We start from the raw sequence: 27,386 nt of genomic DNA, 5'->3' as shown, positions 1-27,386 counted from the left end.
CTCTCAAGCCTGCCAAACTATGCTTGTGCATCACGAAGCTTTGGTGTATCTTCTCAGCCGTTTCTTCGACAGCTTGGAAATCAAGACATATCTCTTCTGTAGCTTGTTGTGTATCACAGGCTCCAATTCTAGAAGCTTGGTCGCATCCACGTGGCTCGGGCCGTCTTTTCAGCATAGCTTCGAGGGGGTCAGCATGAATGTTCCCACGCCTGAGCCAGTGTCCCTTTTCGTATGGAGAATGAAACTCGAGGCCACTCATTCGCTGTTTAGAAAAAGCCATCAGAGGCCGTATAGAGTCTGGAGCAATAATTTTGATACTGTTAGAGACGTAGGACCCCTACAGTCGGCGATCTGGGAAACCCTAACTTGGGACCGATCGTGCAGACTCAAGCGAGCGGGCAAGCTGCATCTGCGCGTGCTCATATGCCTAAATTAGCCAGTGACATTCCAATAATCCTTTAGTCTGGTAATTCTCTCAGGGTTTCGTTGTTCAGCTGGTTCCATATCTCGGTTGTTCTGGGCCGCCCTGGTCCATGGAATCAGACGAGCCTCCGGGAGGTCTTCCGGAGTGCCTTGTAATCAACGCAATTCAAACAACATGTGGGCACAAGGAGGCTGGGTCTTCTTCGAAATAAGTTGGCTCATGGCTCTCATGAAAAAATCGTCAGTATTGTTTCTCCATTCGATCTAAACTTTTCATTTCCCATCCGCGCTGCCTTGGGGCTCTCGGATGGATAAGGGGATCAGAATGAGCAAAACATGATCGTCATGTCGCCATTCAGCCAAAGAAGGTCATTGCATAATGATTACCGACCAACTGTTTGATGAATTTGGGAGCTTTCTGTCTGTAAGCCATTAGTCTGCTGTATTACACGACACTATCAGGAGTTGCAGATAGATCTTCCCTCACGACATCACGACAAGACGCGTCGCGTCAGCGGCGTAGACGTAGAGTTCTCTTGCTCTAAACATCGAGATCCATAATAGAAGAAAACGATCTGAGGTTGCATCGATTCATATTGTAATGTCAGTGAAGTGGCGACCCCGATTAGAGGTGACTTGCTAGGGTTATCACGATGAACATCAAACACGGAAGGAGCCCTCAGCAATGACAACATTACGTCATCATGGCGACGCTCCCGACTGCACATCTAAAACATAGAACACTGCATTGTTGAGTTATTTGGTTATCATCATCGATTTAGGGGTTCAGAGCCGCAATGAGTTGACTGTCTCGTATTGTTGGTACCTCGTATAAATCTGAGTGATGAGACCCTGGGATTGGGATCCTTCGAGCTGACGAACTCTAAATAGGAACCATACCCGTGATAAACTGATAAAGATTGACTTGGTTTACTGAGGCCAAGAAACTTCCATCATATTAGGGGACATATTCGCCATTCGCTATCAGTGAAAAACTTCATTGCGCGGTTGATGTGTGCTTACTCGGCCAGAAATGTTCCTAATTCTCCGTCGAATCTTGTGCAGTTATTCCACGAATACGTTTTCGTCGATATAGAACACACCCTTCATACTACGCAGTCCCTCATCAAAGTCTATCTTCTCAATTTCGCTCTGAATCCTGGCGCGACTTTTCACGACTTCGTGTGCCACTTCGCTCCATGTCAGACTCTCCTGCCCGACCGTGCCACGCGCAAATTCATCGACAGCGACATCTAGAAGCCTCCCTCCTCTCTTTCTGATAATACCATCGACAATTACCGTGTCGATATCAGCTGGACTGGAGTGTAGGATTATCGCAGCGACCGGATCGTGCTGCGCTGCTCCCACCATGCTCGGGCTCATTGCGTCGAAGAGGACAAGGTCAGCTTTGTAACCTTCCGCAATGCTGCCTATCTCTTTCTCCAAATGCAATGCCTTTGCTCCTTCTACGGTGGCAAGATTGAAGGCGGCTTCGACGGACAAATTCTCCGGCAGGTTGTGTGGTGTCTTTCCCTGGCGTCTGTAGTAATCATTGAAATAATTTCTCGAACTCTGCAGCCCCAGTCGAGCTTCGGAAATGATAGATCCAGCATTGTTCGAATGGCAATCAATTCCCAGGCTCGCAACATCTTGCAAGCCAACCTCGTCTCCGACCAGCCCACCGTCCACGAAAGCACCGTCGAAACATACTGCTCTCCCCATAGCCATTTGGAGTTCAGTACTCGGTGTTGAGCTCACATATGCACCAGCGCCTCTAATCAGATCCGCATCTTCTTTCGTGCAACCATTCGCGTGAGACAGGACTACTCGTTCGTCGAGGAGATCGTGTTTCTTCAATATCTTGACGATACTTTCCGGCCCTCCGCCGCCGATCTGGGGAGAGCTGGCCCAGTGCACCGTCACAGTCTTGACAGCCGCCTTCTTCACCTTACCAAAGATGTCCGCGATGACTTCCCTTGGCAAAAACCAAGAATCAAAACCAAATCCCAAAGTCACTCTTCCGTTTCCCCAGGGCCCCTCGCTAGCGAGTTGCTCGAAGGTGTCCATGACCCAAGCTTCGAGAGAATTCTCGACGTAAGTAAGGGGGTTGAATGATTTGAGCCGAGTGATGGGTACGTAGGCATACACTAATCGCATGCCGGAGGATACTGTCGCAGAGATGGCATTTCGAGCGTGCGCGGGCGAATAGGTAAGATGTGCGTGGTCCAGGATCGTTGTGGTGCCCGCCGCCAGCGCTTCGAGCAGTCCAGCGAGTTGACCGTAAAAGATGTCTTTCTCGTTGTACTGAAAAGACTGTGCATTTCCTACAACGCTTGAATTAGTGCCACTGACTCAAAACCTCACTTCAAACATGGGGTGTGGTACCAGAGATCATGTACTGGAGGAGCAGTTCATTCGCATGCCGACCCTTCAGCTGTGTCTGCCATGCGTGGTGATGCGTGTCTACGAAACCAGGCGAAATGATCTTGTCGGTACAATCGATAATATCTGCATCTTGTCCGACGTCAATGTCCTTCGCAATCTTCGCGATTCTGTCGTTCTCAACGAGTACAGACGTGCGCGTGGGGACAATGCGACCATTGCCGTCGCGAAGAAGCGCAACACCATTCTTCAGCAAGATCGATCTGGAACTCATTTTACATTCAAAAAGGCAAGGTTCTGTATGATGTCTCGAACAAAAATTCCCTCTTCATACATCGCGGACAACCCCCTCTTTATACATACCACATCCTCTCCCTTTATACCGCCCCCCACCCCGCACTTCCGATCCGCATGCCCCATCTTTTCCTCTCCTCCATCCTTCCCACCCGAGTGATCTCAACAAGCACACAACCGCCCTGCTGTGACCGGCCCATTATCGCAGCGCCAGCCAAATAAATTCCCCTTACATATACCAAGAGCCCGAGAAGAGCATCTATGTCACCGTCACCACTCATTGCTTCAACAAACCGCGGCCTCGGACTTATACCATAACACCGCACGCCGTGCCCTCGCGTCTCGGTACTTCCAACACCGCGAAGGCGCGAGGTACACAAGATGGATTTGGTCCCAGACCACGATGTTATAAACACCCAAGTAATCGGTCGTGCGACCCGACAATTTCCTTGCGCCTTTCTACGTCTCATCCCCCCGGAGAAGATTCTTGCTTTCTTCCCGTAATGCCGAAATGCCGAAATGCCTACGATGAGTGCTCTCGTCGGACATATACGAAAGTAACATCATATCATCAACCGTTCTTCGTACTAGTGATGCCAGCGATCGTGACGATGATCACGTTTACGATGACGTTTTGTATTCCCGCTCTCTGCGAGCTAGAAAAGCCTTGAGGCAGAGAAATCTGGGGAATCCCTGATGCCCGACTATAATTAGTCGGCTCCCTCGAGTAGAACGTGATCCAGACCTGATGCGAACGGAGAAAGGTTTTTGCTGCCAATGCCGTCGGTGAGGGATGGGAAGTGATGAGTGTGTTTGTTGGGTATGATGTATACGATATATAGAAAGCGTCGAGCTTCGAGTGTAGTGTATGCGATCACTGCGTATGAGCATGTGTGAGTCGATAGGTAGAGGAATGAAGCGAAGAGAGTGAGGCTTCGTAGTCGTGACATTGAGACAACCCCTCGTATTAAGAAATCCATCACTGTACGCTCAAAGCCGCGACGTTCAGATCAGTACGGTGACGATGCTAGCGACCATCAGTTGTTCATCTATTCACCGTAGCGTCTCAAGTCTAGACCAACCTGCAGAGACACACTCATCTCATCGTCCAAAGTATCCAACTCTTCAACACTCAAGACGTCCCTGTGTGTGCTCTATAGCCATCTTTGTCACGACGCTGAAAGTACTTCGACATGAACTGGGGAACGATAGGTGCTGACGGCCCAGCCACTTCAAGTTATCCATCTAGCAGATGAGATGCTGTAGATAAGAACGATCATACCTTCGCGACCGACTAAACAGGCATTAGGTTTTTTCAAGACGCTTTCGATAACGACGGGCATGCATTGAGGCAATTGCGGCGATGCATTAAGAACAACGGGCCATTCGGCCATGGTGCATAGATGGAGATCAGGAAGAAGATACCGCAGCTGTCATCTCCATCAAAGATTCCATCAGCCCAACGCAACGGCAAAGCACATATAGAAAGACGCCCTATTCACTCAGGACAACTGCAATCACTGTTTCGTGCGACCTTTCGTAGCGACGACGTCCTTCTAGAGTGTGGTAATAAAGCAACATCTTGAGGTTGAAGATGATGAAGGATATTCCGATCGCCGCCACAAGGGGAGCCGTACCGAGTGGCCGGAGTTGCAAGATGTGGCACGCAGGAACGAGGCGGGTGGTGTCGAGACGGACGGGGATGTACGAGATGAACGAGACGCAACACCTTTGATGGTCCTACGCTCCGAACAGTCGAGATACGATGATCGTGGTTTGCACAGTCGATGTGTTTCGACCCGGGTATGGTGTTGCAGATACGCCAGACGTCATAGTGGTGATAAGCATGAAATCCCAGGGTAGGCATTGGGGGGGTAGTGCACGCCACACTGCTAAAGCAGATGCAAATGGCATGTAAGGAAGAGAGAGGAGAAGAGGCATGGAATATGGTGGCAGCGTTCAATACTCGGTGGTAGACAGGGTGCTTGGTCGGATAGCAATGGCCATTCGCATCGTCAAAAACTTCAGTCATGATCAGGCTGGATGGCAAGATAAAGCGATGGAAAGACAATGTTCCAGCGACGATAGACATATCCTTGCAGTCAAAAGATTGGCAATGTAGTACTCGTTTCTCCATTGCAGCAATTCTCTACGTGAAGAAGTGACCTGTCATTGTTTCGGTGCCGAGAAGTGACGTGTCGTCGTTCCTGCAATGCACGATCGGAAGATCACCCACGAACACTTCCAAGTGACCGGCAGCTGGAGATGTGACTGATGTGGCGATGTCGTTTCAGTTCGAATCACAGCAGATGATTATGCATGCATAGTAGGGGCGTTACGTTCTGGAATCACGCGTAAGGCTGTGGAAAAACGAGTTATGCCCCACCAACTAGGCTGTCCATAAGGCTATGAACGCTGTACTTACGGAGTACATCCTTGTGCAAAGAATAGACAGGTACTCTTACCAACGATGGACATACCATCGTAGAAGACATGCAAATGTACTCCGTAGTGTCTATCCGGCATCACAGCGAAGAGGAATCTGTCGAGGACCGATGTTATTTTGATCAGGCAGCAACATGTCTCCCCTAGAAAACCCCCGCCATCATTCGAAGACCGGCATGCAAAGCTTGATCAGGAGGAAGCGCGGTTACACGGCAGAGCAAACAAACATACACGCACACACACACATCGAAGACAAGATAATTCGAAAAGAATGCCTCAATGCCTTGTCGAGATGGACGATCCAGCTCCTGGCTGCACTTGCAAAACCTACCGCGGATCATCTCTTTCCCATTCATTTGATCGAAGCTGAATGGCCTAATACGTCTTCACACTCGTACACGCAACAAGCCCTACGTCGTTCGCTGAACCCTCGCGTGTAGCAACATGGAATATACGACACCAGAGGTACAGCCCCCCGATTTGAGGGACTACTATGCAGACCTCGGAGTCCCGCAAACAGCGAGTGCGCAGGACATCAAGCGGGCGCACCACAAGCTCGTGATGCAATACCATCCCGACAAGCAAGGGTCAGGGGCGGGTCCTGATGCTCATGAATTCCGTAGGGTGAGTCTGTGACGTTGGAGGATGCCTGGTTTGCTTTCTACATGCCGAGTGGGAGTGATGCTGAATATCCTTTTGCTGATTCCGGGAATACATTTTCAGGTCCGAGAGGCGTTTGAGCATCTACGAGACGAAGTGAACCGGTCGATATATAACGCCATATACCCCACTATACGAGAAGAATGGATCCAATACCACAGGTGGGAGGCTTATCGAATCCAGCAGGAGGAGCTTCGAAGGGAACAGATTGCGAAGGCAGAACAGTTTCGACAGGAACAGATTGCGAGGGCAGAAAAGCTTCGACAAGAACAAATTGCGAAGGCAGAAGAGCTTCGGCAGAGAAGAGAAAAGGAGCGCCTGGCAAGGGAACACCGGGAGCGAGAGAAGAGAGAAGCACGACACAGAGAAGCCATGCGAAGGGCTAGAGAAGCACAACGCGCAGCGGAGAAAGCGGAGATGGAGAGAGTAGTGAGACAATGGAAAGAGGAGCTTGCGATGAAGCGGTCTCAGGAGGTTGCTCGGAAAGCTAGAGAGCAACAAGAGCAAATGGCCAGGGAGAGACTGCGCGAACAGAAGGAGCAAGAGGCTGCTGAAAGATCCAGCGAAGTCGCCAGGAAGGCAGAGCGTGAGCGGGAACTTGCTGCTAAGGAACGACTGAAATCCATCTTGCGCCAGGAAAAGCAAGATGTGATTGCGAGTTATTGGGCGAAATTCAGAGTCGTCCCAGACGATGAGAAGACGAACAGTTACGAGGAAGCTATTGATTGTAAGCATGTGGGCTTAGGATGGCTGAAACAGCAAGGCAGAGGGACATGTGATAATTGCAAAGTGCGGTGCCGACAGTTCCTCTTTCGTTGTCCTGAATGCAACTCTTCGCGATGCCTGGCCTGTAAGAGAAAGTACGTTGGTGTACCAAACGAACGTCCTAATGATGAGAGGGGCAATGCCAGTCGTCGATAGTTTGGTTCGCACCCGTACTTAGTCGAGGACCCTTAGATTGCTATGTTTAGATGAACAAAGAAAATCATATGCGTGCGCGCGCTGAATTTACGACATGTGTCTCATATTGCGCGTGTAGCTGACGCAGGGCAGAGGCCTCGTGGACACTCGCAAGTGGCGCTGACGAGGTCGTATTGTTGATGGCATCCAGACAAGCACATTGGAGAGCCATCCAGAGGCAGTTCCCCAAGACAACATAATGATAAAATGATGACGCGATCATTTTACGTGAGAAAGAGACCGCAAAGAAGTTAAAGGAGTGTATTCCTTGATGGTTCGAAGAGCAACGGAGGTAGGTCGGGCCCGGTCAAGCCCACGTGCATCAAGGTGTAGAGAGAGCTATTCACCATCTCAGTTATTGTTGTTGTTGTTCTTGTTGGTACTTACTGCCTCAAGTCTGCGGGGTATTCGCCACTCTGATTATCTGTTCTCATATATCTGGTTAATATAGTAATATCTTCGGTCCCTCGAATACATTATATCATGTTCATCCATGGGCCGTGTCACACGTCCAGGTAATCTCATAAAGGCTGAGTACCAAAGTAGATAGTACCTAATTAAACATTACCCAAGTGCACTATCGTGTACAACGACATCACGTCAAGACATCTGATAGAATATCGGAGGGTGGTATAATTTCGCTTTACGGCGGTTGGCTTGGGTCACACGCATCAGATGTCCAGCCGACAACCAAACTCGACAATAGACAGCTTTTGAACCACCAACGCAGCGATTGGCCATCACGACTCAGCCTCTTCGTTCCTCGCAGATGAACCCGTCATCCTCCAACCACCACATCCAACCACCCTGTAAGCGCTTCTCTCACGAACGTCTCGATTCATTCGCAAACACCACGGAAATTGGGAAATTGAGAAAAAGAATGGCGCCGTAAGCCAGCAGCCAAACTATGGAAAATCAATAATTAATTGAATTGGCGACAAGCCTCGTCCGGCGAGGCTGGTGTCTTGAAGGGAAGATCAATCAAATCTCGTTTAAGAAAGACTGGCTGGCAACAGGGCGACTCGAGCTGAGCCGTCCTGGCAATACTGAACCGTTTGCTTTCCAAGTGGTTGGCGATTCTTGGGGTGGTAGGAGGAAAGGGAGATAGTATGAACGGGTTCGAGTCAACGACGACGCACTGTCCTGCGCCGAACCTAACTTTCTCCCGGCGAGCACAGAGAGAGAACGATGAAGGGGCGGTCGTTCATAACAATTGCATAGGCACGTGCTTCGATTGACGGTTGTGAATGGGAATGGGGTCCCCACGTGCTGGTGTTTCACGATCGAGGGTTAGGTCTAGCGTGCGCTGTTGAGCCATGACGGATCGAGACAGTGTAGAGTTTGTTGCGACGGATTCGGCACGAAGACTGCTACTATCGAAGCTGATCGCAATTACGGGTATGAGTGAGAATGGACTGAATTGGGAAGAAGAGGTGAATGAGTTATGCCGAAGTTCGTTGGAAAGGAAAGGAAATTAAAAGGGGGTCGGAGTCCAGCCCGGGATGAAATGTACGCAGGCAGAGAAGGCTCAGAAGGGGACGCCAGGAGTAGGTGAGAATAAGCTTCGTCTGTGCGCACTGGGGGAGGGAAGGATCCAGCCAATGGCAACGGTCGCCGTCGGGTACTGCACTGACAGCACTCTGCACTGTACTGTGCGTGTACCTACGTATTGCGTATATGCGTACGGTAGGCTGTATGAGCAAATGATGTAGCGTAGCATCCCAGATTCCCAATCACGCACGGCTGTTCCGGGGAGGCAGTGCAGCGAGCGAGCGAACAAACGTTCTTTTTTCTTTCCTCTCTTCTTTCGCCATTTAGAGGTTGGTGGGAGGCCTAAGCCAATCAACAACGTGCCGCGCTTCAGCATCCCCTAATCGGTAACCGGCGGGTGCTAGACTGACTTTACACCTGCACCCCTGAACTACTGTAACGGTGTGAGCGCTTTCTCTTCACAGCCCTCCTCTGCTACCTCCCACCATCCATGTTGGCTCCCTGTTGCCAAAAACAAAGTGGCAACGATGATGACGATGGTAATTTGGCCAGTGGAGAAGAGCAGAAAACTGAACACGAGAGGTCGGTTGCAATCAAGGAAGAATACGAGACACTGGCCAGGTGGCGTGACGCGCTAAGTCTCTTTCGGTTGCCACATAGCTTAGTGATAGATTCCTTCGACTCCTTCAGAAGAAATCAATACTCTAAGACTGAAGGCGGGTCAGGTCCCTATTTCAGATTAGCTTCAAAGCAAGTATTTGCCAGAGTCAGAAGGTGAAAACCGAAGTACTGCTATGATCACATTGGGGAAAGGGATTGCAAAATGTTAAGGAGTGTGTTTGAAGTTGGATCTTTTTACTTTAAGAAATAACTAGTTACTATTGTAATGCTATCCATAAAGGAATCGATCCTATACAATCGTAAAGAGAAATATGAAACAAATAATGTCTATGTCCAAGAAAATTAGAGCCAAAACAGTCGAAGACGTCTCCTGGGTAGGAGAATGACAAAAGCAAATTCGTTAACGCCACAGCTATGCAGGGTCAAGGAATGGTACATTGTCCCATTTTCACTGGATTTGTATGTGAAGGAAAGTGGTGAACGGATCGTTCAAGTGGTTCCTGTTCCAATTGCCTGCCGAATTGAAGCCGGGCTTACACTCCATCTCGCCGGTGGTTTTGGTCTTGCACCAGCGGGATCACGACTCAAACTTAGTAAGAGCCGTATCCGGGAGCGGGGGTGTAGACGGGGTAGCCAGGAGCAGTGGAGCTCTCGGCAGGGTAGACGGGAGTGCTGCTAGAGGCAGGGTAGACGGGGGTGCTGCTGGCCTCGGGGTAGACGGGGTAAGCAGGGGTGGAGGAGCTCTCAGCGGGGTAGACGGGGGTGGAGCTGGACTCAGCAGGGTAGACGGGAGTGCTGGAAGCCTCAGGGTAAGTGGGGTATCCAGGAGTGCTGCTGGAGACGGGAGCAACAGGAGTGCTGGAGGGCTTCACGGGGTAAGCGGGGGTGCTGGAGGGCTTGACGGGGTAAGCGGGGGTGCTGCTGGAGGCAGGGTAGACGGGCTTGCTGGAAGAGGGCTTGACGGGGTATCCGGGGGTGGAGGTGGGCTTGACGGGGTATCCAACGCTGCTGGTGGAGGAAGGCTTAGGTCCAGTGGGGTAAGGGACAGAGCTGACGGGAGCAGGTCCAGTGGGGTATCCAGTTCCGTGAGGAGCAGGGACAACGGGCTTGCTGGAGCTGGGCTTAGGAGCAGGGTTGGAGTGAGGGTACTCAGGAGCGGGGTGAGTGGGCTGGCTGGGGTACTCAGTGATGCGAGTGATGGTGGTGGTGCTGGACTCGACGATGGTCAAGGTCTTGGTGATTGGCTGTCCAGTGGGGTAAGAGCCCTCAGGAGTGACAGTCACGGTGACGGTGACGGGAGCCGGGCAAGAGTTGTGCTCAGCAGGCGAGACTGGGTAGACAGGAGCCTCAGGAGTGGGGGTGGGCCTGACAACGACGTAGGTAGACACAATGGTGGGGTAGTACGAAGGAGTCAAGTAGGTGGAGTAGATGGGCGCGGGGCCGTTGTGTCCAACAGAGGTAGAGACAGGAACCCAGGTGTAGGTGGAGGTGGTGTACTCGTGGGGAACGGTCACGTAGCCAGAGGACTCAGGCTGAGTGGGGTAGGTTGGCTTGGTGGGCACAGCCGGGGTGGAGTGAGGGTAGACTGGGTAGCCAGGAGCAGTTCCGGTGCTGGAAGCAGGAACAACAGGCTTGCTAGAGCTGGGCTTGACGGGGTATCCAGGGGTGCTGGATGCGGGGACGACAGGCTTGCTGGAGCTGGGCTTGACGGGGTAGCCGGGAGTGCTGCTGGAAGCAGGGTAAACGGGAGTGCTGGAAGGCTTGACGGGGTATCCAGGAGTGCTGCTGGAAGCAGGGTAGACGGGGGTGCTGGATGGCTTGACGGGGTATCCAGGAGTCGAGCTGGTGGTGGGCTTGACGGGGACGGAGCTGGACTCGCAAGGAGTAGAGCTGGACTCAGGGTAAACCGGAGTGCTGGAAGCAGGAACAACGGGCTTGCTGGAGCTGGGCTTCACTGGGTATCCGGGGGTGGAGCTGGAAGCAGGGTACACAGGAGTGCTGCTGCTGGAAGGCTTCACGGGGTATCCAGGAGTAGAGCTGGAAGCAGGGTAGACCGGGGTGCTGCTGGAAGCAGGGTAACCAGGAGTGGAGCTGGTGGTAGGCTTCACGGGGACGCTGCTGGAGGGGTATCCAGGAGTGGAGCTGGTGGTGGGCTTCACGGGAGTGGAAGACTCGCAGGGGGTGGTGCTGGACTCAGGGTAGACGGGAGTCGAGCTGGAAGCCGGGTAGACGGGAGTGCTGCTGGAGGCAGGGTACACCGGGGTGCTGCTGGAGGCAGGGTAAACCGGAGTGCTGCTGGAGGCAGGGTAAACCGGAGTGCTGCTGGAAGCAGGGTAGACGGGAGTGCTGCTGGAGGCAGGGTAGACGGGAGTAGAGCTCGTGGTGGGCTTGACGGGAGTAGAGCTGGACTCGCAAGGAGTGGTGCTGGACTCGGGGTAGACGGGAGTCGAGCTGGAAGCCGGGTAGACCGGAGTGCTGCTGGAAGCAGGGTAAACCGGAGTGCTGCTAGAGGCAGGGTAAACCGGAGTGCTGCTGGAGGCAGGGTAAACCGGAGTGCTGCTGGAAGCAGGGTAAACCGGAGTGCTGCTGGAGGCAGGGTAGACCGGAGTGCTGCTGGAAGCAGGGTAAACCGGAGTGCTGCTGGAGGCAGGGTAAACCGGGTAGCCAGGAGTGCTGCTGGCAGGCTTGACGGGAACCTCAGAAGAAGAGGACTGAACCGGGTAGACTGGGTAGTCACGGCGGACAGGGCCGGCGTTGGCAGCGCCAACAATGGCGGCAAAGGCAATAGCTCCGGAACGCATCTTGATTGTTGTTGTTGAGGTTTGAAGTTGTTTGTATTAAGTGGTAATATTAGAATCTATCGGGATCTCTGGAGATTTGCGGTCGAGCGAGAGACTTGATCGTATCTGGAGGGAAGCGAATGTAATAGATCCGAGGATCTGGGCAAGGAAATCGTAACTGGGGATTAGATTATTAGAGGTAGTGTGGTGAGGAAAAAAAGATCTGGGGAGAGGACGAAGAGCTGCTTTATACCCTCCTTCGCTCCCGATGTCCACTCGATTCTTAGGCCATTCCCTCTCTCCTTAGGATGGATCTGATCAGGTTAGCGTAAGCATGTTGGTCACATCTCCTCGAGTAGGGGGGTGGTGGGCATGGGCAAATTGGTCACCGTCTCTGAGCCTGTTGTCCACTTGCCCACTTGCCCGTGGTGGGTGTGCTCAGTGCGTTGTTGCGCATACGAGAGCAACGTTCTGGAGAATACGGTGAGTCGATAGCGCGAAGTGGACTGTGAATAGGGGATGGACGTTAGCATAGCCCTACCATAGACGGTCCTTTGACTAGACCCAACGTTCACTGGACAACAGGAGGCGACGCATTAAGCCGGTCGGGCCCATTGGCTGTAATCCTGGCTCTTGAGCGGCTGTGGCGTATGAACGAGGACACATGAGGAATAGCAATGTCTAGAAGAAGGTGGAGTGGAGTGACATTGGACGTCCACGCTGTAAAGGAGAAGTTGACCGAGCGAGCGTGCAAGCGTCGAGCGATGGGACATTGCGGATACGCGGGATCCTATTTTTGGTCTGCGCCGCATTTCCTCTCCATTCCCACTGCAGTATCTCCTTCCCACCTATCCAATGATCCTATCCTACTGTACCTACTGTGTCTGTGTACGGAGCACCTATCCTACCTTACCCTACCATTCCATCTCATACCATTACCATACCCACACCTTTTCCACCAATATCCATCACAAATCATAACACTACCACTCGCTGCAACAGCATCATCCCAGCTGGCAATAAACTGTCATGCCAGCCAAAGACGTCATACACCCTCAAATATTCGTTGTTCGGCTCCGACCTTTGCTCATCGCTGCTGTCCATCGCTATTTTTGCTCGGGAAGAGAAGCTTCCACCTGGTACTCTCTGTGACCTCCCCCCCCCCGACGCGTGCCATGCCTAATCCGCCTTCAATAGAGCGCAAATACGATACTTGTAATTTTATTTCCTTTGAAGATCACTGTTGTGTCTTCTGCCGTTATCTCAACAAGCTCCTACACCTACTTATCCTGTTTTAGTCTGATCCTGACTCCCTCCCCCCTTCTTCCAACCTCTTCTGGCCTCCCCTAATGCTCGTAGCCTTTGCCCCCCTGCTTACTCCTGTACATCGCCATCAACAGAATAATCACTCACTTGTACTAACGGGGAACCACAAGCGAACACACCTGCCTTTCATGTGCTGCTACCAATCGCTATCATCGCGATTTGTCGTTTCGCTGAGAATCTGTTATGGGACGTTGGAAGACCGTTACTCACGGTTACACCATTTTTATTTTTCCAGGGTCCACTGAGCCTCACGCTTGGACCGAGACGAGAGACAATTGTTACGAATACAATGTACACCGTGAGATGCCTGCCACCGGCCAGACCTTCTATCGATATACAAGTCCATACCATGATCGTCCTGTTCCAGACAAACAGAAATTATTGAATTCGATGGTCGGTCGTCGTAGTCAGGTCGGAAGCACAGAAAGGAGAATAGGAATATTAACGTAGCGATATTGTTCGAGGTCCACTCGCACCTCCATTCGTCTTTGTCAATTTCATGCACTAATTAATTTACGATCAAGCAATAAGGAGGACGAGACCTCGGCATCGTATTTTACGGCACAGTTGGCAGAGGGAGACAGGCGCACTGACAGCCATGTCCCTTTTCCCGCGTGTCGCTACCATCAATCACTAACGTAACTGTTGTTCAACAACTCATGCTGTCTTGCTGTCCTGGCCTGGGGACATGACACCAGAAACCCACAGTGTCTCGTACACTCTTCATGCGCCCACCCACCGTCGTTGTGGGGAATCGGGGGCGCCCTCGACCTGACCGAAGTCACAAAAATCAAGGACGGTATTGTACTCCCATCAACAACTACGCTCTACCTCAAGCAGTAAGTGATAACCGTGAACATCCACTATTGACTAGTTGCGCATGTGTAGGCCCGCTTCAATACCTGATGTTCACCTAGCTGCGATGATTTGTATGATAACGAAGTGCTTGTTCGCTTTAGCCTTCTTCCCCCGGCGTGCTACGATTACTTCGTGAACCTTCTATTTGTACAAGTATACAATACCATCACGGCACGACCCCGCGCAGACTACCGTGTATACGGTTGTTATATTTATCTCTGCTTTGATCGTGTGTGCCGACAGGTACTTCCCAGCCTCCAGGTATTTCATCCCACCACCTGTCAGCTGGGAGGCGAACATGACCTGCAGCTGGACGCCTACAATACAATACCCAGGTGCAGCTCAGATCAGATTTTTCGCAATGAATAATCAATCTCACGACCAGGAAAATCCATTCGTGAGGCGCGCAGAGGGTGACCTCATCAAGCCCATCACAATCTGGACTTTGCCTGCTAACTCCAATAATAAGTTGTTGTTAAGGTGGAATAGCGGAGAGTGGTCCACCTGGTAGAACAGCGAACTCACCTAGGTAGTTCGTAGCGTAGGTATCGTGAGCACTGATCCGCCACCCTCTGCACAGTACAAGGAGGTTCTCCATCGAGATGCTCTTCCAATATTACGCCGCCTGTAATCTATGATAATTCTACCCCTTCCACAGCCACGAACCACCCATCTTTCGTTAAATAATAATTTCAATCTCAAAGCATCGTATACGCTTTTCTATTGGGGAGGCCAGTCCTCCGCGAGCAGAGGGCTTTGTGTGGCTCATCTCCCGCGGAATCGATTGGCTAGTAGCTCACCAGAGTCTAATTCTTCCGTGATGCTCATTTCTCTAATTTAGTGCCCTCCCAATACGAGATTCTGAAGCGACGGGTCGGAGATGCCTTACCCAACGGAATCACACTTGCCTCCGATCATCTTTCTGCTAATTCAAATGGCGCCCTTTCGCATTGTGCATGGAGCGATGAAGTGCCGAAGCATGAAGTAATCCTCCTGCGTGTCCACAAATCAGTCGATGGATGCAAAGGGATATTGGAACTCGGTGGCTTGCTCTTAGTTGTGCCGACCCTCCTACAGTCCTGAGTGGACTCACACGAATGAGTTGCTTTTTTTGCTAAACGCTTCTGACATCACCACCACAATTATTGAATCGAGCCCAACCCATCGGACACTCTGCCTCCTGTTGGCTCCCCTTTGACTGTTGCGAGTGTGCGCTTCAGCTCATGTTTCGCGCTGGAAATCAAACGACTCCTGTGTTTGGACAACATGAACCATTTACTCCTTTAGTCCTCACCGCGCACGAACTGTTATTCGTTGTATGTGAAAATTGTGCTCAATTTCATTATACTAATTATACTTCAATTCGCAATATCGTAGATTCTCTTTCTGTTATTCACGCCATACAGCATCCACGTTATTTCGATTTCCTCGAATCCTCGCAAGTTTCCATCGCTCGTAGAACCCAGGAGAAAGCACGAATCTACTGTGGCCGTCCCATCTAGGGATTTCGTGGTCATTCCTGTTCGTGTATCGTTCCCCAGCTGGATGGACATTGTATTTCCCATGAGCACGTCTATGAACGGAAAGGATTACAGCAGTGATCTAGTTCCCGTAGCCGTTCATCCAGGAACGAAAACTAAGACTAGGTCCAAGGCTGCGTCAACGACCGCGTACTTTACCGTGATGAATTGCTGGTCTTGGTGCCGATCACCTCGATCATCTCGATTACGTCCTTCGAATGAAACTCACTAAGATCAACATCTTCTTGCTGAACGTCTCCCATCCTGGCCCAAGGAAGCTCCGCGGGAACTCTGTCTATCACATCTTCATCATCGCTCAAATCTAACCAGGAAAGCTCGTTCAGATCCACACTGGATGCCCAAGATTCGAATGCAGACATCTCCACTCTTTCTGTATCAGTGCAAAGCCCCTCATATGTGAGAGAATCCGCACGCAAGGCTTCTCTCAGTGCCGTGTACTCGAACTCGGATTGCGAGTCTCGGTCGAAAACAATAAAAGGCCGCAATTGATGCGACTCGCCACCTTGAACAGGACCTACAGTTGCATCAGCAGTATCCCTGGGCTGACCTAAAAACGTATCGTCATTATTCAACACCGTTGTAGGAATAAAATCGTCTTTCAGGAAGAAATCAACCGTGGATGTACCCTCGAGACTATCAGTCGATGGATTTGCTGCCGGGCAGCGGTCATCAGTCATGATACGGAGTCCTACGTCTCCTCGACTCTTCTGTTGGAGTGAGACGAGTAGATTTTCGAAAGCGGCTGTATCGTTCTGATCGTCGAGCCTGTGTGCTAGATCGATTGGAACTGGAATTTCCATTAGGACCCTGGCCTTCCTGTTGTTCTTATACCCATGATTAGATCCATTTCCCCCAATGCTGTGAGATTCTCCGTCTATAGGTGACGGGCAGAGTCCTCGCATACAAGGGGGAGAGTGTGGGCAGAACTTGGCTGTTAGACTGGAGATAAGAGGCTCACAGTCCGAACCGCAGAACAGACTCCCAACCACCGATTGATTGTCTGATTGTGATGATGATGCTGACGCAGTCTCGCACCCCTCACATTCGCCATCCAACGGTTTAACAATTAACGGCTCACAATCTGAACCATAGAATCCACTTACATCAAATGATTGACTCCCTGACAGGGACGATGAAGCTCTGCTCACGGTGTCGTCACGCAGCAACTCGGCAGCCACGGCTTCAAGGTAAACATCATCATACTCAGGAACCGTGGACTCACCATCTTCGTCGTCTCGATAGAGTGCGATGAACTCGAGATCCAGATCATCATTATCAGCTTCAACCACCCCATAGCCGGACTCCACTGATCGCTCGCCAACATTCGCACCACTATCCCAACCACCAACGACCCAGTCGTCCGACAGATTCTCAGAATCCGACTCCAGCGACCGACTCCTCAACCTCTTAAACTGTTCCGCGACACCCTCAGCACGCATCCTAACCACAGTCGCACTCCCAAACCCATCCCCGCACTCCTTCTCAGCATCGAAGTTCCTGCATTCCCTACCACCGCGCTCATGAGACTTCGGGGCAGCACTATACACATCGTCCTCTGCATGCACGCCCCGTGTATTCTCCACGCAATCATCTGGAAACCTCACCTTCGCGCCTTCGCAGACCATCGAAGGCCGTTCCGAATCGGCCATCAGATAGGCGAGGTCGTCCTCGATGGCTCGTCCGAACGCGAGTGAATATGATTCGCCTTCGACGGCTCGTCCGAACGCGAATGAATATGTTTCCCCTTCAACGTCGAGGAAACGTGTCATCCACCTCCGCAGCCCATGTTGGCTGGTGTTGCTGCGGTGCAGTTCGGGGGTTCTGGCTGCAGATCGGCCCCTGGGACTGGAGGGTAGATGTTCTGGCATGCTGGAAGGGCGTGCGATGTGGATTGGGGATCTGGGTTGTGGGGAGGCCATAGTTCCTGCTATGTATGGTGTGGGTGGATTGATGGAATGCGGATTGGGGTGGTTGAGGATGGCGTTGCAGTAAGTCGTCGCAGACGGCTGAGTGGAAAGAGTGTGTATGTTGGTAGCTAGGTAGTTCTATATACTCTGTTTTCGTGGACTCTGTGGTGCACAATGTCTATGGTTTCAAGGGCGGTGTTCAATGTTCAGCAGTACAGTCACAATCCCATTGTTCCACCTTGAAAAGATGTACAAAGGCTATGATTAGGAAATTAGATTTCATCTATTATTTTAGATACCACAATCAATTATCTCATCTGTTGAAAACCCGTCCTTACATTCATTGTCCCTTCGCTAGTAACACCCGACTCATATAATTGAATCGAAGCCACTTTGATGGAATTTTGAGATTTTCTTTTGAGATTTTTTAAAGGTAATCCAGCATTATCCTATTCAATCATTGCATCAAAAAATGTATGTAAATGATATGTTGTGGGTGTTGATAATATTTTTTGCATGATTTGGTAACTATAGGTTGTTGTTTGATATAAGATATGCAAAGGCTCAGAGTATCTACCAATTCAAATTTATAAATAATATTCCACGATCTTTCACCCAAGTGAATAAAGAAAACAAATGAAACCGAACAGCTTCGAGACATAAGCGGAACAATGATTTGTCTCAATTTGATTATTGATTGCTGTTGACTTGGGTAACATCTTTGCCAACGGCCGCACTTCGGTCCTCCACCTACACCCAGACGTGGCATTGCATGCCTCTAACTAGATGATACACTAACCATTTACACAGTAATTTAACCGAGACAGGTTCAGTTGTCTTCCCTTTGTACTTCAAGGCCAGAACAGAACCATGCATGCATGCAGGCATGAAGGATTGGAGGTGACAAAAACTATTGTATACATGCAGCTAAGAAAGGCTACAGTAGTCCCAATCCTCGGTGGAAGAAATGGGACGTTAGCCCATGCAAGGCCAGAATGCTTCTAAAAAAAGGGCATTACATCACTGCTAGCTGCATCTGACGAAAAATTTGGTTCTACAAATCGGATCATCCCGCCACATCGGCACATGTCTCTCCATGTCTTTTCGAGACCAAAAAAATTGCAAAAAAGAACGCAACACCCTCTTATGCAAGAGAATGGATGAATGGTGATCAGAGTGGGACTCGAACCCACGCCACTTTCGTGACCAGGAAGATACAAACGTATCAAGACGTTAAGGAAACCTTAACCTGGCGCCATAACCGCTCGGCCATCTGACCTGTGCTTATTCGATGAAGAGATAAAAAATTGTATGTCCTATAGAAGCCACAAAAACATATCTTTAAAGAATGAAGTTATTCGGATATGTGGTTGTTGAGTTCGTGGTTGTGGAGCATTCGGCAAAGAATCGAAAATTTTTGACGCTCAACACCTTACCCGATCGGGCTTCGATATATCCATTAGCTCGATGTTAGGATGGGTGTACTAAGTGACCAGCTCGCTGTGTAAATACTCCGAATTCAGAGTCAATGTTATACCAATATATGTATGAGTAGCCGAGGGAGATGTGTGGATATTCTCTGAGTGCCGGTAGAGAACTCGGTAAAGGCTTTGTAGACTGAACGGCCACATTTGTTGAACATATGATATCGCATGGTGCCTGGGGTTGTTACTTGAAAGATGACTGCCGAACTAAAACCATTCTGAGTGATGAAGACTGCCCTGTTGTTGTCAATCATTCACATTCAATTGCTGTTTATTACTTAGCCTCCAGTCGCCACACAGAGAGATGGGCGTGATGATTTCGCATGTCATTCTGGCGCCAATTCCTGAAGCAACGCTCCGTCCCATTGTTCCTATCGGGGTTGTACTGGCGACCTTTCTTATCATTTTCTGATCATCTCTGGACCATCATCAAGAACGTGCCGGACGCCCTTGAGGACTATAGTTTATCGCGAGAGTGGAACTGCTGGAGGAGCGAAAACATACGAGAAATAGTGTCGCATAGGAAGAGAAATTCGATGAGCATAGAAACGATATAGAAGCAAGGAGAAATGAATGTAGATGACTGATAGTAAAAAGGTGGAGCAGGAGCCGTGGAAGACAAAAGAGACAAGAGGGCGCATATCTGGAATGCCACACACAAGCCTTTCGACAAGATGGTCGCGATACTGGAAATGCTTCGTCAATCGTGATTTATGGTGTATTACTTCTTGCGGTTGGGGTCGCAGAATCAGACGTCAGCGCAGTGGAGTATAATGCGGTCAGTTCCAGGACGAGGAGCGATACGTGAGAGAGGCAGCATGAGAGGTGTTTATATCTGAGGAACAATGGCAATGCAAATCCATTGAGCGAAAGACTAGGTTGACCATTGGAGATCTGGAGCATTTGATTGATGCGTTGGCTGGGAGTAAAGGGTAGTAGGGGTCAGGTGAGTTGGTTACCCGGATTAAGGGTCCTAACATACAAAGAAGACAACACTCTTCGCGTCCATAAACATTGACTCTGGCTCAAATATGAACAATAATTGAAACCTCGAAACCACGATAGAGATTCCATCAATGGAGCGTGTTGACAACGGATGAAGTCGGACGTCGGCATTTCGGGCGTTTGATTGGAAATGGCGTGAATCTTGACGATGACGTTAACAGACAGGCTTGGCACGTCTGCGGTACTTCGAGCGTCCGACCTCTCTCAATCACATCCACCACCGTTCGTCGACGCCAATTCCTTATCTCATCTTCTCAATTCGTTTCATCATGTTTGCGCGACAAGCTTTCCGTCCGGCCAGGACGCTGCAGCAGGTATTTGGTCCGAGGGGTTGCGAAAGTGCTCATCTGCAAAACTAAAGCTAATATTCTCTTTCTCATAGCACGTCCGTCGCTACGCATCCGAAGCCCCAAAGAGCAGCGGTGGTAATGGTGTCCTCTATGCTGGAATCGGTGGAGCTGCTCTTACTGGTGGATATTTCTACCTTCGAGGAAACGGTAGCCCAGCACAAGACGCAAAGAAAGCCTTGGGCCAGGCTACGGAAGCAAAGAAGGCATTCACAGGCGGCGACCAGGGCTTTGTTTCGCTACTCCTGGAGAAGTCTGAGATCATCAACCACAATACCAAGCTCCTGACATTCAAGCTGCCTGAGGATGATATGGAGAGCGGTCTGTCTGTCGCATGTGCGTCCTCAAGTGCCCCACCATTAAAATTCATTGGTTAACCCGTCTGTAGCTGCGGTTATCACCAAGTACAAGGGCCCGAATATGGAGAAGGCAGTCATCCGACCCTATACCCCCACCAGCGATGTTGGTATGTTGTAGCCACGAGTCCCTCAAAGCCATTTTCAAATTCTCATACCGCACAGACCAGAAGGGCACTGTCGACTTCATTGTCAAGAAGTACCCCAATGGGCCGATGTCGAGCCATCTTCACGACTTGGAGCCTGGCCAGCGTCTTGATATCAAGGGCCCTATCCCTAAGTATCAGTGGTCAGCGAATAAACATGAACATGTCGCTATGATCGCAGGTGGAACTGGCATCACTCCCATGTGGCAAGTCGCAAACGCCATCTTCAAGAACCCCGAGGACAAGACCAAAGTGACTTTGATCTTTGGAAATGTCACAGAGCAGGACATCTTGTTGAAGAAGGAATGGGAACGTCTTGAGAACACCTACCCCCAGCGATTCAGGGCTTTCTACGTCTTGGATAACCCTCCCGAGTCGTGGCAGGGCGGAAAGGGCTTCGTCACCAAGGAGCTTCTGAAGACTGTTCTCCCCGAGCCAAAGGAGGGTGATAAGGTCAAGATCTTCGTGTGCGGTCCCCCAGGTCTCTACAAGGCCATCAGCGGTGGCAAGAAGAGCCCACAAGATCAGGGAGAGCTCGATGGTTACCTGAAGGAGCTTGGCTACAGCAAGGACCAAGTTTACAAGTTTTAGAAGGCCTATAGACATTTCGATGGCCTGTACGATATGTGCCGCCTAGATATAGATTACTATGTGAAATGGATACCATTTTCGATCATTCATGCAATCTACCAATCATGCTTCGGGCCCGAATACTTAACCGTGTCGCCAAAGAAAGATAGTTTTAGCCTGATTTGGCAATTGCAATAAGTGGGGGTAGTCATCCCAATATAACTTCAATACAGAGTAACTGTACAGCTCGTATAAGCGTGCATGTGAATGCTGCTACACTCAATGTTCATAATGATCTGGCGGCCTTTGTTACTCAGGAACAAATCCTTGTAATCACTCTCGGTTATCACTGCCTGGTCATATATAAATCCTGGCCTTGGTGTTATATATATGAGATCCCTAGGTAGTTGTATCTACATAGTCAAATTTCTTCATGTCCCACAATATCTAAGTAAGAATTTTAAGTCAAAACAACAACCATGAAAGTCTTTCCAGCATTCCTACTGCTATTTTCGATAACATCATCGCACCTCCATAAGCGCGACATATGTAACGTCGAATCTTTCCACGACCCCCTCATAGATGATGGCCCCGCAATAACTGATGCTCTGGAAAAGTGCGGAGGGTCGGGCAGTGTCGTTTTCCCAGCAAACCAAACATTCACACTCCGATCGCCTGTCGACCTTTCCGCATGCCGTGCTTGTGCTATTAGGATCGACGGTCGGATCACTGTCTCTCCAGATTGGGACTACTGGGAGAAACAATTTGCCGTTTTCTTGATCTCCAATGCCTCAGCCATGGTCGTCGACTCTCCAGACAGCACTGGTATTATCGATGCACGGAATTTTGGTTGGGGAGGTGGATCTCCTCCACAAGCTCGCATTCCAAAACTGTTCAGCATCACCGACAGCAGCTACCAAATCCATATCCGAGATCTCAAGATCACAAACAGTCCGGGGACTGCGTTCTTCATAGGTAGTCAAGCGAGTGCGGTACGCCTGTATGATATCGATATCGGTCAGAGTACTTCGGGAGTCAGAGAAGGCGTCGTAATCGAAGATTCCAATCATGTGTATGTGTGGAACAATACCATCCACGCTACGGATGCATGTATAAAGGTTCTTCCAAACACTGAGAACGTGCAGGTAGAGCACAGCACTTGCACAATTTCCATAGATGGCCCCTTGAACACAGAACCGTCTGGTATCAACATCAATTTTGGGGCCCAGTCGGATAGGAACTGGATTCGTAACGTACTGGTTCGGGGTCTGGCTGCTGTCGGCAGTATGAATGTCGTCTCCTTCCAGGCACCGCCTGATGCGGTGCCAGGGTCCGAATTCGAGGTTACCAATGCGACTTTCTCCGAATTTAACATCTCGGGTGCGAAGAGGGCGGTTTTACTGGAGCAGGGCGAAGTGAGTCTGAATGCTACGCTCGTCATGTTCAGTCAGATCAAGGGTGAAGTGGAAACGCAGGACCCCGAAGGATTGAAGTGCAAGCATGAAAGTGATGTTTGTGACTTCAGAGTTCTAGACTGTAGGCGCGGTCAAGTGGTATTAGATCCACCTATTCTAATTTGAAAAACAAAGTACTAACTGTACACAGATCTGTTCACATTAGATGTCGAGAAAGCTCACGATAATAATGGCACGAACCTACTTCAGCATATCGTTGCAAAGGAAGTACAAGGCATTCCTGACGTATCTCTATCACTAGAAAACTAGAAGCCCAATGTTGTGACGCTGATTCAGCTATCCGTTTGGTGTATACAATCACTTGTTAGCAAGTGTTGTTGCTCAAGACAGTAACAGTCTGCCACCTTCACTTGGTCCCCACCCCCAACCAACCATCTTCGCCCATTTTCCACCAAATTCTTCTTCAATCACTTTCCTTCACTTCAGAACACAGATTACCTTTTTGGTCCAGTTGAGCATTGACTTTTTTGGTCTTGACAGTAAAAGAACCTGTCTTGCCAGCTCCTTCGTTTTCTCATCCTCTATCACCAATCCAGCAACTTGTCAAACTCGTTACCCACTTTCCTCACAGGGACTAACACCCGCTGCCTTTGGTAATTCTTGGATTTCTTCATTCCACTCAACCACTTCTACCTGATTTTCACATTTTCCATCCTCTCATTCTCACAAAACTTGAGCGATCCTCCTACCTTTCAACTTTCTCCATTCAACAAACAAAGCAGGCACTGCATTGTTTAGTCTACAACAACTGCCTCATTGTTCTGTAAACAACATCGACAAGACAGGTCCGTAGCCTCTTTATATTCACTTTGGCTGAGACTGACCAAACCCTTTCGCTGTCCTTCAGTTGCATACGTCTAGCTCTGCCTCCTTTGTACACAAGGATAGAGATCACTACTTGTAGGTCAATCACTTGGACATCGAAGAGGTAGGTGAGTACTTACCCTGCCTGTTTACTTTTATCTTGACCGAGACAACTAAATCCGGTTTAGTGACATCAGTTCAATTCTGCCTCACTTCTAGCCAAGAATAGAGATTGTTGCTTCTGGTAAACAAACCACCAACTGCACAATTCAGTCAACTATACCAAACCGACGGTTCACTTCTTTTACGGTCTGTTTACTTCTACCTTGACCTAGACCACCAACCAACACCCTTTTAGTCGTTTTCATTTCAACTCTCCTTCACCTATACCCAAAGACGGGGATTATTACCTCCAACAACCTTTTAGTCGCTTTCATTCCAACTCTCCTTCACCTATACCCCAAAACAGGGATTATTACCTCCAACAACAAAAGAACATCTCACATACAGGTCAGTACTTCTCCAGTCTGTTGACTCCCACCTTGAATTAAGAGTGACTAACTCCTTTTCAGTCACATTCACTCCAACCGTACATCACCTATACCCAAGAGCAGAGATACCTGCTACGCTCTCAAGTCATCTACCCGTATATCGAACAAGCCTCAATTCGATCCACGATATATAATCGACTCAACTACAGCGCCTTGTGGTCACCCCTCACTACAAATCAATAACGTCCCGTGCTCTACTTATCCAGGAGTTTTATGAACACACAATAGTCAACCTAACCCATCTCACGACAAAATGCCGCGAACAATGACAACTTGTGGATACCCTAACTGCAGAACTCTTCTGCCAAGCTTCGAGATCAAGACAATTGAGACCCACACCACGTGCGCAATCCATCTAGTTGTCAGCAAGCTCTTCGCGATCATACTATCACAGCTTGGCATGGCCGTTCGTGGAGGCGCTTTCAGAAGCAATACCCACCGCCACGTTGATATTGACGAGAATGACAACTTTAGAGTAGCGGCCGACAAGCAAACCCACAAGTCGCAGTCCGACGTACTTCGTGAGAATAGAAAACTCCTCTCGAATGCTATCGACGCCTTCAAAGCGTTCCTGGAGCGTGACAGGGTTGACGGCGACGGAGAAGAAAGATCTCTAGTAGAGGACGCTCTCGAGGTCTTTCAGCACTTCGAAGCACGCGCCGCCGCTTTGCCTGGAATCAACATTGAGGCCACAGCTGATATGGAGGGACTAAACTTCACCATCCAGGGCGCGGGATATGCCCTGGGGAAGTTACTCAACGTCGAAGAACTGGCAGGCCTTCGACAAGAAGGCAGAAGGGTGAGGTTCGCCCAACTTAAAGAGTACTTGGAGGAAAGCTCATGGCCAAAACCTTCCGATAATGCCACACCGGCTGAGGAATCTGTGAGCCCAGCTGTAACCAACCCAGTGCTCGGTCCCCAAAGCGTAGAAAACGTAAACGCTTCCGAAGCAGAGAGGTGCGAACGCCACCTTTCAGGCTGGCAGAAAATGCCGGAAAGGCAGCCGATGGAGCACAACTATCGAGACGACTCCACAGAGCCGGACACAGAGCCGGACACTGATACGGAAGAGCTGCGCAGGACGCAGATACCCAGACGTATTCCCAGGAGGCGGGAGCGTGACGATGAAGGATCAGACACCGAACCGGATACTGACACGGAAGAGCTGCGCAGAGCGCAGAGACAGAGAGGTATTGGACATACTACTAGGCGCAGACGCATCCGCTTCACGGTAGTTAACGGCATATCTGCCGCGCCAGACAATTCCACAGTCCCCATCAAACCTTGCTTGAAGCGCAAGGAAGACCAGAAAGCCGATCCCCCCCTTCAGTCCTGCTTGAAGCGCAGGCGTGGCGACGACGAAGACGAAGAATTGCCTCGTGCACGTCAAAAGAAGGTCAGGATTAGAAAAAACGCAATCATCTGCCCGGAATCTCTTGTCTGCTATCATTTGCCAATTGACAAGGCGGTCCTGTCCCAGCCATCGGAACAGATCTTTCACTTCCCAGAGGTGTACAAGCCCGTCCCAAAACCCACCACACTGCCAAAATTAGCAAGACACCGGAGATCATCTAGATACAACGAAAACGAAAACAATCGTCCAAGGACTGATCCAGCGAATCGTATGATGCCATACGAGAGATTCCGGCGTGCCTCCGCCCACTACCGGGCAGGGAGATGGAAATCCCCAGAAGGATACACAAAGCTCGACACAAGCTGGTATGGCGTTCATCCCGACAACATAGCCGCTTGTAATGAGCAGTGGGAGTCTGAGGAAGAAGAGGACCATAACCTTTTGGAAAAATTCCAAGTCCTCGGTGCAGCTTGTGCTTTAAGCAGAATGGCCAAAAAAGCAGCATAAGCGGAGTGTGACGACGCCTCACTGCCGAACGAACCAATCTGTACAGTCATTGTTCGAATAATTGTTTTGATAATACGAGAGAACGGGGAGTTTACATTTCGAAAGGGTCTTAAGCTGGGCCCACAACAACCCATGATGGCATGGGAAGAAAGAGCGAGAGTTTGATGATCGACATAACGATCAAACGGTTTCATCGCAGACATCGTATTCAGCATCGGCATGATATGGGCGCGTGCCACAGTGCCACAATACCCTCTTGATCGCAGAACAGGTCCGGGACTAGGTTCGCCCCGCCGATGACGATTGCATTGTACCCTTTATTTTCGAGATCGACACAACTGTTGTGGGGATCCAACGTTGTGCTCAGACCCTAGACGGACGCAGCGGGTTATTATGTTCCCCACACTGGATCGTGGTGTTCAACGCCACAGCTCGAGCACGGTGTATTTGTATTGCGTACCTGTACTAGCATGCGATCAACGTCACTTTTCGACGTGTTCGATGAATTTTTCCCATAGCGGTTAGCATGCGGCTCTGGCAGATCCCGATGCCATGAAAGATTTGGTCAAGTCAGAACCAGGTCGGCGTTTTGCATACGAGGATCAAGAGGATAGAAAGAAAGATCTGCGACTGACAGATCTTCCGACGGGAGACCACATTTCAGAGCCTTTGGCGTTCATACCGCCTTCGGGGAGCTTTGGAAAGATGTGGTGAAATCGGTTTTGGTTCCTAGGCCTGCCAGAGGCCATTCTTGATATTTTTGCGACTCTTGATGTTTTTTTTGTTTGAACTGATATTGGATCATCAAGTTTGATCCCAACAAGGCAATTGTACTCTGGATATATTGCACAGTCTGGGCCATTGGCCGATGGGCACGATCCTGTCAATGACTTGCCATTTCCATAGAGAATTTATTGCTTTGATGCGCGTCCCACATTCATCACAATTTGATAAGAATTCGAAGGTGTTTGACATAAAAATGTGATGATACATATATACAAAGTGAGGCTATCATGAGCAGCTAGCTAAATATAAACATGAAAGAACATGATGGAGATAAAGAGTTTCATCGCGGAAGAATGCCAAGGCAAGGCGTGAC

The 27,386-nt window shown here is 49.9% G+C and overlaps 8 protein-coding genes and 1 non-coding gene across 9 annotated transcripts; 3 read left to right on the top strand and 6 right to left on the bottom strand.

The window, feature by feature from the left end:
* Window positions 1-1,206: 1,206 nt before the first annotated feature.
* On the bottom strand, window positions 1,207-3,116 carry BU24DRAFT_490906 (Metallo-dependent hydrolase). The gene is made up of 2 exons (XM_033533744.1): window positions 2,809-3,116; window positions 1,207-2,747 (listed from the first exon to the last, which is right to left on the bottom strand). Exons 1-2 carry the CDS (start codon window positions 3,077-3,079, stop codon window positions 1,489-1,491), a joined length of 1,530 nt encoding a protein of 509 aa, XP_033386150.1. The 5' UTR covers window positions 3,080-3,116; the 3' UTR covers window positions 1,207-1,488.
* A 1,177-nt stretch (window positions 3,117-4,293) lies between these two features.
* BU24DRAFT_159621 (uncharacterized protein) lies at window positions 4,294-5,417 on the bottom strand. The gene has a single exon (XM_033521362.1). The coding sequence runs from the start codon at window positions 5,234-5,236 to the stop codon at window positions 4,598-4,600; it is 639 nt and encodes a 212-aa protein (XP_033386149.1). The 5' UTR covers window positions 5,237-5,417; the 3' UTR covers window positions 4,294-4,597.
* A 571-nt stretch (window positions 5,418-5,988) lies between these two features.
* BU24DRAFT_460806 (DnaJ-domain-containing protein) lies at window positions 5,989-7,977 on the top strand (the record flags this gene model as incomplete). The annotated part of the gene is made up of 3 exons (XM_033531845.1): window positions 5,989-6,168; window positions 6,268-6,931; window positions 7,895-7,977. 3 exons carry the CDS (start codon window positions 5,989-5,991, stop codon window positions 7,975-7,977), a joined length of 927 nt encoding a protein of 308 aa, XP_033386148.1.
* A 1,471-nt stretch (window positions 7,978-9,448) lies between these two features.
* BU24DRAFT_159512 (uncharacterized protein) lies at window positions 9,449-12,237 on the bottom strand. Its single transcript, XM_033521361.1, has one exon. It carries the CDS (start codon window positions 12,075-12,077, stop codon window positions 9,867-9,869), a length of 2,211 nt encoding a protein of 736 aa, XP_033386147.1. The 5' UTR covers window positions 12,078-12,237; the 3' UTR covers window positions 9,449-9,866.
* A 3,392-nt stretch (window positions 12,238-15,629) lies between these two features.
* On the bottom strand, window positions 15,630-17,983 carry BU24DRAFT_449402 (uncharacterized protein; the record flags this gene model as incomplete). Its single annotated transcript, XM_033530941.1, has 4 exons — window positions 16,740-17,983; window positions 16,329-16,655; window positions 15,920-16,295; window positions 15,630-15,813 (listed from the first exon to the last, which is right to left on the bottom strand). Exons 1-4 carry the CDS (start codon window positions 17,698-17,700, stop codon window positions 15,630-15,632), a joined length of 1,848 nt encoding a protein of 615 aa, XP_033386146.1. The 5' UTR covers window positions 17,701-17,983.
* An 873-nt stretch (window positions 17,984-18,856) lies between these two features.
* BU24DRAFT_t22 lies at window positions 18,857-18,967 on the bottom strand. The gene has a single exon. It is a non-coding gene; the product is annotated as a tRNA-Leu (tRNA).
* Window positions 18,968-20,446: 1,479 nt separating this feature from the next.
* Window positions 20,447-21,617, top strand: BU24DRAFT_345237 (ferredoxin reductase-like protein; the record flags this gene model as incomplete). Its single annotated transcript, XM_033523439.1, has 4 exons — window positions 20,447-20,491; window positions 20,560-20,860; window positions 20,913-20,990; window positions 21,046-21,617. The coding sequence occupies 4 exons, from the start codon at window positions 20,447-20,449 to the stop codon at window positions 21,615-21,617; spliced, it is 996 nt and encodes a 331-aa protein (XP_033386145.1).
* A 458-nt stretch (window positions 21,618-22,075) lies between these two features.
* On the top strand, window positions 22,076-23,320 carry BU24DRAFT_460802 (glycoside hydrolase family 28 protein; the record flags this gene model as incomplete). Its single annotated transcript, XM_033531844.1, has 2 exons — window positions 22,076-23,132; window positions 23,202-23,320. The coding sequence occupies 2 exons, from the start codon at window positions 22,076-22,078 to the stop codon at window positions 23,318-23,320; spliced, it is 1,176 nt and encodes a 391-aa protein (XP_033386144.1).
* Window positions 23,321-26,106: 2,786 nt separating this feature from the next.
* Window positions 26,107-26,868, bottom strand: BU24DRAFT_420860 (uncharacterized protein). Its single transcript, XM_033527579.1, has one exon. It carries the CDS (start codon window positions 26,488-26,490, stop codon window positions 26,155-26,157), a length of 336 nt encoding a protein of 111 aa, XP_033386143.1. The 5' UTR covers window positions 26,491-26,868; the 3' UTR covers window positions 26,107-26,154.
* Window positions 26,869-27,386: the final 518 nt, after the last annotated feature.

Source organism: Aaosphaeria arxii (genome assembly GCF_010015735.1).
Source record: "Aaosphaeria arxii CBS 175.79 unplaced genomic scaffold BU24scaffold_3, whole genome shotgun sequence".
Taxonomy (NCBI): Eukaryota; Fungi; Ascomycota; class Dothideomycetes; order Pleosporales; genus Aaosphaeria; species Aaosphaeria arxii.
The sequence above is the reverse complement of the archived record's forward strand: the minus strand, read 5'-3'. Positions and strand labels throughout refer to the sequence as shown.

What these genes read in the sequence shown, in the direction of transcription:
- BU24DRAFT_490906 (XM_033533744.1), bottom strand. Translation starts at nt 3,079, where the DNA reads ATGAGTTCCAGATCGATCTTGCTGAAGAATGGTGTTGCGCTTCTTCGC. An exon ending in CCTCCAGTACATGATCTCTG is followed by an intron (nt 2,748 to 2,808) that starts GTACCACACCCC and finishes CAAGCGTTGTAG; the next exon opens with GAAATGCACAGTCTTTTCAG.
- BU24DRAFT_159621 (XM_033521362.1), bottom strand. Translation starts at nt 5,236, where the DNA reads ATGGAGAAACGAGTACTACATTGCCAATCTTTTGACTGCAAGGATATG.
- BU24DRAFT_159512 (XM_033521361.1), bottom strand. Translation starts at nt 12,077, where the DNA reads ATGCGTTCCGGAGCTATTGCCTTTGCCGCCATTGTTGGCGCTGCCAAC.
- BU24DRAFT_420860 (XM_033527579.1), bottom strand. Translation starts at nt 26,490, where the DNA reads ATGTCTGCGATGAAACCGTTTGATCGTTATGTCGATCATCAAACTCTC.